This window comes from Eucyclogobius newberryi, unplaced genomic scaffold, assembly GCF_026437365.1.
Source record: "Eucyclogobius newberryi isolate DKJ021-1_F unplaced genomic scaffold, fEucNew1.0.hap1 SCAF_12, whole genome shotgun sequence".
Taxonomy (NCBI): domain Eukaryota; kingdom Metazoa; phylum Chordata; class Actinopteri; order Gobiiformes; family Gobiidae; genus Eucyclogobius; species Eucyclogobius newberryi.
The window spans coordinates 18450377-18463190 of record NW_027315746.1 but is presented as its reverse complement, the minus strand read 5'-3'; the positions used below and the strand labels follow the sequence as shown (position 1 = coordinate 18463190).

The 12814-nt window shown below is 39.3% G+C and overlaps 1 protein-coding gene across 1 annotated transcript in view; it reads left to right on the top strand.

Moving 5' to 3' along the window:
- Positions 1-12814, top strand: part of LOC140356312 (low-density lipoprotein receptor-related protein 8-like) — a 61543-nt gene that overhangs the window by 39193 nt on the left and 9536 nt on the right. The window contains exons 5-10 of the mRNA XM_072441176.1: positions 3667-4056; positions 5117-5239; positions 5497-5619; positions 7323-7442; positions 8579-8704; positions 11906-12077. Coding sequence (XP_072297277.1) covers positions 3667-4056; positions 5117-5239; positions 5497-5619; positions 7323-7442; positions 8579-8704; positions 11906-12077 — 1054 coding nt within the window. The remainder of the gene's footprint in view (positions 1-3666; positions 4057-5116; positions 5240-5496; positions 5620-7322; positions 7443-8578; positions 8705-11905; positions 12078-12814) is intronic.

Below are 12814 nucleotides of genomic sequence, written 5' to 3'. Positions count from 1 at the left end.
TGACAGAAGCAAGGCTGCAAATCTGAGCCATCTGCCCCTCCGACCATCACTCAGCACATTCATAGGCGATAGTGGATCCTCTGACCTTCAGGTTGGTGGAGGAGTGCACTGTAACCTCTAAAGAGTCACCACCTGCTTTGTCTACATGTGGAGACTGATACACGTGGAGACTGATACAGACAAGCAGGTGCTGCCACGTGTTACTAGTCAGATCTATGCAAACACGACCCCGCTCACAGTAAAAATCTTTTCTGGGGTATTTTTTGTGATTAAAAAACTCCTGCTTTTGAATGAATGGAAGGTAGACTAATCGAATGCCACAATCTATTCCAGGCAGAGCAGAAAAATCTCCATGGAGGCAGGCAGGTAGCGGACCCTCCACCAGAAAAGTTACATATTGCACCTTTTAAGGGTTAAATAGTTTTGCACAGACTCTAAGTACAATCAGTTTGCTTTCTGCTAAATCATCATGGCTTGGTAAAAGTAAATCTTTCCAAGGCTTTTCTCTAATTGAGTTATCCACATTTTGAATAATGCATTAGGTGGAAAGAGGCTCTCGGTAGAAGATGCGCTCTGTATTCAGCATTACTCTCATCCACGGCGTTGGTGAGAGCTGTGTCCTCAGCCTGCAGTGATGTGGAGATTAATGTGGAGTTAGTCGCAGTGCATTTCTCCCATGCGCCGCTGTCTGCTGGGATCGGGCGCACTGACAAGAAAGAGGAGCTGGTCTGCCTCGGTCGTGTTGTGGCTTTTCCCTCTTGTTCATCTTTCACAAAATTTGGATAGTACATAAGTGTCTGTACCTGCTAAAAAGAACAGCGGCCTCCAGATACACACTGTGCAACTTTGCGGGGCCCAAGTGCCTCTGCCCTTTGATTCGTTCTGCAGTACTTTACATGGCTTTTCAATTAGCTTATGACTTTAAACTTCCTTGTAGATCCTTAATGTACTCTCATGGGAGTAATATTTAAATTCCTCTGAACAAAGCGAGCGCTGGTCCTGACTTTGGTGTGGTGGGCCTTTTTCACACGCTCGCCGCTGACCCTGACTCACACTCATCAGCGTTAACGCGAAGAGAGCGACCAGTCAACTCTTGCCTCAGCACTGGTTGCCTCTAGCAACAATCTTTTATCATCGTTGCTGCAAGAAAAACTCTAAAGTGGGTTACGAGATGCGAGAAGCCTTTACTTTCCACACAGCTAGTCAAAGTAAGGTTTTTCTTCTAAATGAGGCGAGGGCTCTGAGAAGGAACGCAATTGACATGTTTATTCTTTGCGACGTTCTGCTGTTTTTGGCCTTAATTTTAGATTTGTGTTGATACCGCACATGCAAGTAGATTCAATCCATTAATTAAATATGAATGCTTTTGAATGGAGAGGATATATGTCACCTAAAGAGGAGATGGTACTCTTGTAGTGTGAGCACAAAGCCGTGTCTCCTGTGTATTCAGGCCATTGCAGCACATCACTAATGGTTGTCGCTTGTGTAAAGTGCTGAATGGAGACTGTTGGACACCTTTAATTATTCAGTGGCAGATTACTGTGAGAAAGAAAGGATGGATGTATAACAGGTCGTTATGAAGCACATCCCAGTCTGATAGCTGGTTTAATATTGATGAGTTAAAAGCCTGAAATCTGAGAGTGCTTTAAACTTGATTTGTTTACTATGTCTCTGTGGCTCATATATGTGTGGGTCATATGGAATCACAGCGGTTGAGGTGACATAGTGTAAGTAGGACTTCCTTTTGGCTGTGGGTATTTTGTTGTAGTTATGAGTTGTAGAATGGCAGTAGATACATATTGAGGAGTGGAAGATGCAGAAATGTACACCATACAGTCCATATTGTACATATAATCTTTGCATTACTTATTTAATCTCGTGCATTATTCCTTACACTGATTTTCTTAAGCAAATGTACAAACTATTTGAGGCTTTTTTTCATTTTAGAAATTCTGTTTCCTTCAACACTTGTTCTCTGTCTGTAAATAATAACTACACTACCACTGCTCGCACAATTGAAGTAGTTTCATCTGTACGTTGTTGGTCCGAGTTTTACTTTCGACGTGACACAATCCATTTTTACAAGAAAGGGGTACCAAGGCTGTGCAAGCAACAATGTAATGGTACTACAATATAGGATGTAAAACAATCCCTCTCAAAGCACTTGTTGTTTTCCCTCTGGACTCAATAGATTTTGTTGAATTAGTGCTACTCCCTGCGCTGGACTTTTCGCGCTGTGGGCTCATGTTGGAAGTGGTTTTATACAGATAAAGTTAAGGAATGAGAATATGCTGGTGATTGGGCTGTTGTATAAACGCATATACAGTGTACAGGAAGAAGGAACACCAGGGTCATTTTGATTCAATATTTGCTCTGACCTATATGTGGGTTTACCTAGATCGCATCTCCCAGCAAGCCTCTGCTCTTGCTGCACTGACTATGATAGTTATTTTTGAGTATAGCTAACAAGAAAAATCAGGTTTTCTTGTTAGCCACACACTGACAACTGTAGCAGGAGGAGGCTGACTGAGAGATGCTATCACAGAATGGAGTTTTCCCTCATGTTCTCCCAGCCAATGTTCCTCTCCCTCTCAGAGAAATTTATTCGAGGCAAATTTGTGACTTCTGTATTAGAAGTCACAAATTTGCCTCGAATAAATTTCTGCTACTTTCTTTTGATGTTGTGTATTATTTTATTTTTTTCACTACAAAGCAACAACACACTTTGTAGTTAGTTTTTTGGTCTAGCTTTGTATTTTACTATAATGGGCTGGTGAAGTGTTTTGAGTGGTTGACATTTTAGGAAAATTATTTTGATTGTTATTCAGGAAGGACACATTATCAAAATATCTCATGTTCTTCCTGTGTCTGCGTAGGTTTCCTTTGGGTGCTCTGGTTCCCCTTTCTCCTAAATACAATGTATGTATGTACAATAGGCTGCTCCCCTCTGGGGCCAGGACGCCCCTGCAGAAAATATTCTTAATCTCAGTGGGACTTTCCTGGTTCAATAAAAGTCAAATAAGGTCAAGAAAACAAAATAATTCCTTTTCCAACTTTTATTCTATTTACGATTTATAATGCATTTTATCTCTTTATGCAAACATGCATTTTAGAATACATATTCTATCACATATAACTGAAGGTATAGAAATTACAATTATATGGAATATCAATAACATGAAAAATAAGAGTGACAATTTTGTTTGTGAGATGTATTTACCTTGACATGTTTTGGCTGCTAGCTGCTAACTGTCACCTGTATTGTGACGTGTCACACATCAGTTACTATTACTTCCTGGTCCTTTTTGTGTTGTCACGATGCTGACATTTCAAACTACATTAAATACTAAGGAACATTTTCAATGCTCAACACCAATTTTGATACCTCAATATTATTAGACAACAAAGAGTAATTTTCAACATACAATTATAGCAGTTTTTATGTTCTCCTATACTATTTTTGATATAGCTCAAGCTGATTCTAAAACATGATTCTGAAAGGCCCAATTTTGTCTTATTTATGTGTTTTTTCCCCCTCTTCTGTATCAACACTTGCTTTTATGAGTATGCTAGTTTTAGTTCTGATTTAATTCGTATCTAGGTATTGACTTTTTTGACAACCCAAGTCCCTATATCAACAAACAAATCTTTTTAATACTTCTCCAGATGCCAAAGCCTGTCCGGACGGTGAATTCATGTGTGCCAATCGAAAGTGCTTGGCCACTGTGTACGTGTGCGATGGCGACGATGACTGTGGGGATGGCAGTGATGAGCTCAAATGTACCTCACCCAAAACCTGCGGGCCCAACCAGCTGCGGTGCAACAACTCCGAGTGCGTGCCCCTGATGTGGAGCTGTGACGGAGACCCCGACTGCTTGGACAGTTCGGACGAGGGGCCGGAGAGGTGCGGAGGAGATGGCATCCCGTACCTGAACAACCGACGGGCCAACTGCACCGAAGGGGAGTTTCGATGTGACAACGGAGAGTGTGTGAGGCTGACCTGGAAGTGCGATGGAGACCCCGACTGCAAGGACAAGTCAGACGAGATAGACTGCCGTAAGTGGACCGTTTCTACTTTATATTTCTTGCTTTACTTTAGAGATTAGGAGCTTAACTAGGATGACTCACAAATGGTAAGTTTTACTATGTTACAATGTCAAACTTAAAGGTCCCATGGTGAGCACATCCCTCAACCAGTTCATTTTACGCTGTTTACATTTGTTTGTTTCAACAAATGTTTTGTAAAGATGGTGTCTGGTTTTTGAAAAGGGTTTGCTTATTAAATGGTCATGGCTGAAGGAGTTGCCTTCCTCCCTCTGTGAATATGCCGTACTTGTACCATTCATTATGAAGACGCCCACATCTAATGCCCACAAGTGTCAGCTGCTTATACAAGAGATGTGTCTTGTTAGGTTGCAGAGAGGTGCAGACATTGTTAGCTTCATTTGGGTTCAAGGGTTGTTATAATGCAGCCATTTATTATTCTGTATGTGAAATAACCAGAGCTTGAAACAGTGATCTATTTGCCAATCTCTATATATTTTAGATTATTAGGAGAAAATGACTTCATGAATTTGTATGTAGTAAGTGTCATTTCAACAAACTGGTGCAAGCTTGAGCCCATTACGCTCCCACTGTCCTGCCTGCACAGTGATAACAGTAAATCATACAGCCCTCAGCCGTGTATATTGCCTTTTAGTGCGGTTTAGAGGGGAGTTATATGGGCCTATGTTGATGAAAAGCTTCTCTGAGCCTGCGATGGTAATGAAATTTTCTATGGCGTCCACCTGCCACTTCAGTCTTTGAAAAATTGAGAATCATTTGTCATCGCGGTTTAACTATGTCACTGTAGCGCCTTACAGTGTAAATTGATGCACATTCAGATTACATGTATTCATCTATACAAAAAATACAGAATTCTGGAAGATTAGACAAGGCCAAGAAGATAGCTCATGATTCTTGATGAAGGTGAAATCAGTGACACTATCCAGAGAACTGTTCTGTAGCACTTCTGACATCTTCATTTGTCACGTTGTATTGCACAAGCCCAAACTGTGGGAGAACAATTGTTTTGCTTTAGAGAGATTTTCATCCCAATCCCCTTGTGTCTCCACAGCCTTACTAACCTGTCGCCCCGATGAGTTCCAGTGCGGAGATGGCTCCTGTATCCACGGCACCAAACAGTGCAACAAGGTCCACGATTGTCTGGATCACAGCGACGAGTCCGGCTGTGTCAATGGTGAGGCCATCTACACTTTAGGCACTACAGTTTCTGCATCCAAATCTGTTACGGTAAAAGGTTTATTTTGGGTCTTAGTATTTTGTTCTTTTTCTGACTGGCTTCCTCAGTCTTAAATGAATAATTTTCCACAGGAAATTAAACCTTTTTACTGTGAAAATGACATCAGCTTTGAAATCTTATTACATTTTCGGTTGCTGAATGTTTTTGTGGCTTATGAATTAAATCTATGCACAGATGCTCATTTCTATTTTCAGCTACAAAATGTGAGGGGCCCCTAAAGTTTCTTTGTAAGAATGGAGAGTGTATCGATAGCTCCAAGGTGTGTGACTCACACAAGGACTGCAAAGACCGATCAGATGAGCCCAAAAAAGAATGTGGTAAGACATGCTTTCATCATTGCATCAGACCTTATGTAAATGATAACAGCTGAGGAGGTTTGTTTCTTTTATATAGTCCTTTTTAGACAAATATTACAAGAATAACATTGTAATCATATTTTCAAAAAAGGGGAATAGAGGATTAGTGAAGTATTGTGCATGTGTCAGTTTAATTGAGTCTAGTCTTATTATCCAGGAACATACATTATTGAAGGTGAAAGTGACAGCTGGCAGAGTGTGCCGACCTCGAGCAAGGGAGCGAATTGCATGACCAAAATTGCTATTTTTGAAAGCAAATCTGCTGCTTCCCTCTCCTCTGGTCTGCCCTCTGTCCATCCATCCTCCCGTCGCAAATTCTTCTCCGCACCTAAGCTCAGGTCCTGTTCACAGCTCATTAAAACCTTGTCCGCACACCACCATCGCTCAGTCCACTCAACCGTTCACTTGCAAGATGTTCCTCACCCAGAAAAAATAAGCACTTAAATAAACAATAATGAGGTGTTTATTGTGATTGAGAAATCTTCTTTTGCCGACTTATTATTAGCAACGGCCTTCTGGCTCGTTCATTTGCCACTGTAATTGCACAACAAACAGGTAGAATGTATATAAAGGGTTGCTATGGTGAAGGCGGAGGTGGAGGGCCAACTCGGACATTATGATTATCTACTCAGAAGACATACTGTCTTACCTTTACAGCAGGAATGTCCTTGAAAGCACAATCCAAAGAATATTTTCCTGTAGAGAGTTTTTTTTTTTTTTTTTTCATTCTTTATAAGCCTAGTCTTAAAAAAAAATTCAATAATAATAGACATTGCCAGATATTGTAGATAGATTCTGCAGATGGCATACTCTGTCGATGGGAGGGAAACCAAGAAAGCTGGAGCGCTGAGAAGGACATTGCTGTAGCCGTTCCAGCTGAATTGGAAATAGGAATGTCGGCATTTGCTACACTCAGCATTTACTTACTTTAAATTCACCTTGAGTCAGGCCACCTTTTTCATTACATCAAGAACCTCTTGGCTCTTCTGGTAGGGTAAACAAATGTAAACTTGGTTCTGCATTTACTCCACGCCTCAGTCACTGACCTGTCCCCATGAAGTCTACAAAATAATACACAACATACCCAGATAGATTTGCATCACCACCAGCAATAAAAAAAAAAAACACAACAGATTTTTATGTTATTTCCATATGAACAGCTTTCTTGCTTGTATTTATTATATACATTTACTGACAACTCCTTTTTCTCTCTATGTTTGAGAGTGAATTCAACACGGAATTCTTTTAAAGCCCAGAAGCCAGTGTTTATTGAAATGGAGTTGCATTTTTATAGTTAAGTCACATAATGTATTCAGTTCACACGCTGAAAGAATGACCTCAAACTTTCATTCAGAGACTCTTCCTCTCCAGTGAATCACAAACTCTGAGTTTGCTGACAGAGTATATTCACATCCGTCAGGATTTTGTCCTTTATTTTTTTGTCAGCCTTGAGCACATCCCCATGACGCGTTTAAAAGTGTAGTTTCTGTGCTTTAGATGTCTTTACTCGTCAGAACTCATTACAACATTAATCTGCAATGTGTAATGTATATTTGATTTCTGTGGAAAATAGAAGATTTCAGTGTGAGCCGCAAGAAGAAGCTCAGAGATAAAAATATCCTTATCTAAAATCCTTATTCTGTTGTTTGTTCTTTGTTTTCTAGGGTTGAATGAGTGCATGATTAACAATGGCGGCTGCTCTCACGTGTGCATGGATCGACCAATCGGCTACGAGTGTCAGTGCCCGGCAGGTTATCAGCTGCTGGACAAGAAAACCTGTGGAGGTAAGACAGGGCAGATTCTCCAGTGATTCTACTGTCCAAGTACGCACACATTATTATGATTATTATAACCTTTATTTATACAGCAAGCTCACATTTACAAGAGCACCTGTCAGCACATAAAACCACTTACACAGTTACAAATGAAACAAACAAGCATAGGATATACAGATGCCAATAAAACATTATCATAATTTATTATGTATAAACAAACACAAAAAGTTGAATTTTGTAATCATGTAGCAAATTTCCTAAAAGCCTTTTCTCCTAACTCTTTGTGACTCTAAAATAAACTTAATGGGATCTTAATCTATGAATTCTTCATCTGAGTTTCAATAAGCATGTTACATAATCAGATAAACATCCAATGAGAGCTTTATGAATAAACAAATGATTGACAGGGGTGAGTTCTGTATTCTGTAATGAACCTGAGTGATAAACAGAGTTCAGAGGTGTAACATTTCATGTGTGAGGTATTTCACCTGCTTGTCCAAATGTAGTTGTAATTGTTTTGCCAGGAATGTTAGCTCAAATCCTCAAACTATAGTACTTTTGACCAATACGAGCTAGCTAACTATCTGGAGATGGGCCCCCGAGCTCTGCACTGCTCCTGACAGTTTTCCCTGGCGGCAATGGTCAAATGCAGAGGTTTAATTCCTTCTCGAAAGAAGAATACACCACAAACTGCAGCTATTTCATTTGATAGATTTCACATCTGTATTTAAAAATTACACTCCAATTGTGTTTGAAAGCTATTTTTATTTTATTTTCATAGACAATTTACAATTTTCCATATTATAAAAACAACTATTTCAAAATCATCTTAAAAATGTATCAGCAGTCTTCCAGAGGGCAGCAGGAGCACATCTCACACATTCACTTGGTGAGCTGGCTGATGACCATACTTTGGACAACTCAAAATGTGTCAAATGTCATTCCCACAAGGGAGAAAAGCTTTCCACACTCTCACACATTGAATATCCTTCACACCGTCGCACTTTCTCATGCTAAAACACCGCCATGCACTTAAGCCAACTCAAGGACGCAATGGCAAAACATTGATTTTCTTATTTTTGATTTTCTGCATTTAAGATTGTATGAATTAAAAAGAATATATATTTGAACTGTCTATTTTGCAGATATTGACGAGTGTGAGAACCCAAATGCTTGCAGCCAGATCTGCATTAACTACAAGGGAGATTTCAAGTGTGAATGTTATGAAGGTTATGAGATGGATCCTGTCACAAAGACATGTAAAGCTGAAGGTGAGTTCTGACACAAGTTTATACAACTAGTTTAGTCTAGTTTTTTTTCCCCACTAATGCATCCCTAAGTCTTGTTTTTAATTATAATATGTTGCCTCTGCTGCTACCATAATCATGAACTTCTTACGTTCTTCAAGTTCTAAATTCATCTTTTCATCATCAGGACAAATACAAAGTGTGTTTGTTGCTCGCACCTGCCGCATCCTGTTAGAGACATTGAGGTGTGACAAACTGGAGTGTCGCGCTGTGTCAAACACTTACAATGAGCCACAGCATTTCTTTAGGAGCACCTAGCTAGTCCTCAGTGGGGGCTAATTACACTGCATTTACTTTTCTCTGCTTTTCGGCTTGTTGACGACAGTTGGAAATAACTCAGAACAAGTGATCAGCTAAGAAGCCAATTAATCTTCTTTCACCCAAAACTGTCCAGAGGCTTAAAGGGGTCAGTTTACATCTTTACACTCCATGTCATTCATGTTTAATGATTTAACTGGCATAAGTTTTCTCAGCCGCTCCCGGTATGTTGATGTGCCTCAATTAAATCGAGCTGAGATCATTTCTATCCACTATAACATAAATACTAAGTTTACATTTGAGCCTATCTTGGCTGCGTGTGTGTTGATCAACCTGCTGTGTGTCGGTGTTGTTTCTGAGGCTCCAGGAACAGCATTTGACTTTGACTCCATCAAAGCAGCTCTAGCCTTCACTACTACATAGCTAATTATGTTTAAGATTTTATTTAACATGTTGCCTTGTTCTCTAGTTTGACCATTTTGGTAAAGTGTATAATTCTTGGTTAAAGATGCACAATAGATGTGACATATATATCTACAAAATAGTTAATCTAAAATAAAAAAATAAATGACAACACTTTATTTTCTTAAATTATTGTTTAAACCAGCAGTGTTCAGATTCAGTTGAAGAAGTTGCTCTTCTTTTAAAGATTTAAAGAGCAACCACTATCAGAACCTACTATCAGGTCAATCTCAAACCAAACGTTTGATATGAAGGTTATAATGGTATAACGGAGGATTTTGCTGAACTTGCTGAAATTGGTCTGATAAAGAGCAATTCAAAAGAAAAAGACAATTTAAATCTGATTTGGTTCAGTGTCCAGCTACAGACACAATAGAATTAATAATAGGATTTATTACAATAGGATTAATTACAACAATAATTCAAAACAATTTAAAGCAACAATTTCACAAGTTTGAATCTGTAGCTGTTAAAGTCGGTGTAAACTCTCATATGTCCAGGAGTAATTCATTGCAGAAAAAGATTCAGTTGTAGTCATCTGGACTACAACTGAATATTATTATTGATTAATAATAACCGTGTCCAGATGACAACTGAGTCTTTTTCTACAATGTTGCTGTTAAAGTAATGCGCTCGATAGCACCCGGCTGAGCGTGTCCAATGACACATCTGACCTGAGCAAGGACAGAGTTTTGAAAAATGTCTTAGAGAAAAGGAAACTCTTTCCTGCTCAACCCTTTCATTGCCTTGCTTTCCAGTCTTCTATATTTGTTTTTACATTGAACATTTACTGTAACCTAAGACTCTTCTACGGTGTTATAAACCCAAGGCATATTTTTAGTGTAGTATAGTCTATGTCTCTTTAAGAAGGGGAGCTTCAAAGACAGTCAACATGTAGGTGCCATTTAAACAGGGTGTCAATATTCACACCTAGATATTTATTTAAATGAGTCAACCTGCTCAATTTGTCCACTATTAATGACAAGGATCATGAGTTTGCTGAGCTTGAGGATCAAGCACTCTCCTTGGTTTTGTTTACATAGAGAGTGAATAAAGTGATGCCTGTTACACCACGAAAGTTTATCTTTTTGTGGCGACTGGAGATGGAATCGCCATTTTTGAGAAGGCTCTTTTGCTTGGCAGTCTGCTCACTCATTCAAGATGACAAAATGTGGAGTTGCTGCACCTGTACAGCAATCTTTGGCTTTAGATAAGGTACCTTTTACCCTCACTTGCCATCAATTTGTCAAGTGCATGGCTCACATTCAAGTCAAAACGTTTTTGGGTCAGAAGATTTGGAGGAACAGTATCAAATGCAGAGCTAAAATCTGCAAATACCAAACCCTTTCATAAGATCAGGAGTGTCAGACTGACTGTGTCTGAGCTGCTGAGGCCCTGTTGTTAAATAAATTGCAGTGGGTCAAAATAAGAAGATTTTTCAGTCTATTGACCGTTAACTTTTCAGGACATTCCACTACTACTCTGGTTAGGGCTGCAGGTATATAGTACTTTTTGAGCTTGGAAAAGATGTATTTGGAATTGGTACAGTTTTCTACTGTAGACTTAAAGATTGCATATCAGGTCTCAAACTATAAACTAAGTTTTTTATCAAAAATGCAGACAGGGGTTAGGAAAACATGCAAACATCTCACCTACACTTAAATACTATACATAATAACTGTGAGGGTGACTATTTGTCATTGTATGTCAGCTTATAAGGCTATAGTTGGCCTAAAACTAGGAAGATGAACTGTACCCTTAACAAACTACAATTTACAATAGTAAATTGTAAAATTTAATTATAGTAGGAGGAGAACAGATGTCCATGTTCCTCTATTTAACTATAATAAAATGAATAAAAAGACATTAGTAAACCCTTTGTCTTCATGTGACATTCTCTCTGCACAGCTCATGAATCTGCATTGATTCTATTTGTTTATCCGCCTCGAGACCTAAGCACCGTCTGCTCACAAAATCAGTAAATGACAATTATCTTTAAATGGCATTTAATTGGTCAATCTGTTTTTCAATCTTGTCACGAAATCAAATCAGACTAAAAGACTGCACCGAAGGAAACTTGCAGAAATCCTTTACTTGATATAAATACAGAAGTGCCACTGAACTATATTTGCTGGAGCTAACAAGAAGTGTAGACTTAATAATGCATGCGGACACAGCGATCAATACCACAGTGATACTCAGCACTCTCTAATCAAAGAATATTGTCTTCCAGCTCCTGTTGGCAACGGACACCATTTAATTACTTGGTTAACGTTGTGTCCTGATTTTAGCTTAATTACCGCCACAATCAAATAATGTAAAAAAAAATACTTTCCTCTCAGTTGCTATTATGTCGCTATCACATCTTATGAAGCTCCATCACAATAATTACTGGTAATAGCCAAATTATCTGTTATTATGAACTGAGCTTTTGAGTGTTTACAGGAAAAAGCCCGTACCTGCTGTTCACAAACCGCCATGAGATCAGGAGGCTGGACCTGGGAAAGAGGGAGTACAGTCAGGTCGCGTCGACGCAGAAGAACGTGGTGGCTCTGGACCTGGATGTGGCCAATAACAGGGTGTTCTGGTGCGACCGCTTTCACAGGAAGATCTACAGGTAAATACAAAACCACAAAACTGCAATGCCTCAATTGCCTGACTTAGTGTTTTATTTTGAGCGTTGCAAACTCAGAATTTGATTCATGGAGGTTTTTTTACAGTAAATATTGCAAACATATGAATCATAGAGAAATATTCAATAACTGTACAAACCCTGGTTTCGCATTTCTTTATTGTGAATCTTACAAATGTATTTTCTACGACCTATAATATTGCTCCACATTAACACTGAGTACAGTTAGTCTAATAAATGCAACATTCTTTCCACTCGTCCCATCGTTATCTCAAATGCGCCCTCTTCCCTGAGTGCTTTCTAATTGGAGCAGCGTTCTCTCTTTACAAAATGGATATTAAGAAAGAAATCTCTCTCCGGGGAAACTCACTATTGTAATTTCGGTTAAAGTTGCACCTACGCTTTCCCCTCACTTGAGCCACCTTTAGCTGGGGCCAAGTCATTAACAGTCCAGAGCCACACTGACCGTGGCCTTGTCTGCTCTGATAAGTGGTCCACCTGAGAAGCACCATGACCTCCACACGACCCCTGTTCAATGTCTGGCCTGAAGGCAGCAGTCCACTCTCCTCTGCTTCCTCACTTTACTGCACAGGGGCCATGGTGGTTTAGTACGCTCTGCACATGCCATGGAGCTGCTTTGTGATTTTTAACTGTGTTCAGAAACATGAAAATTCTATTCGACTATTACCTGTAGTTTTACATGCCCCTTGACAATTTTGAAA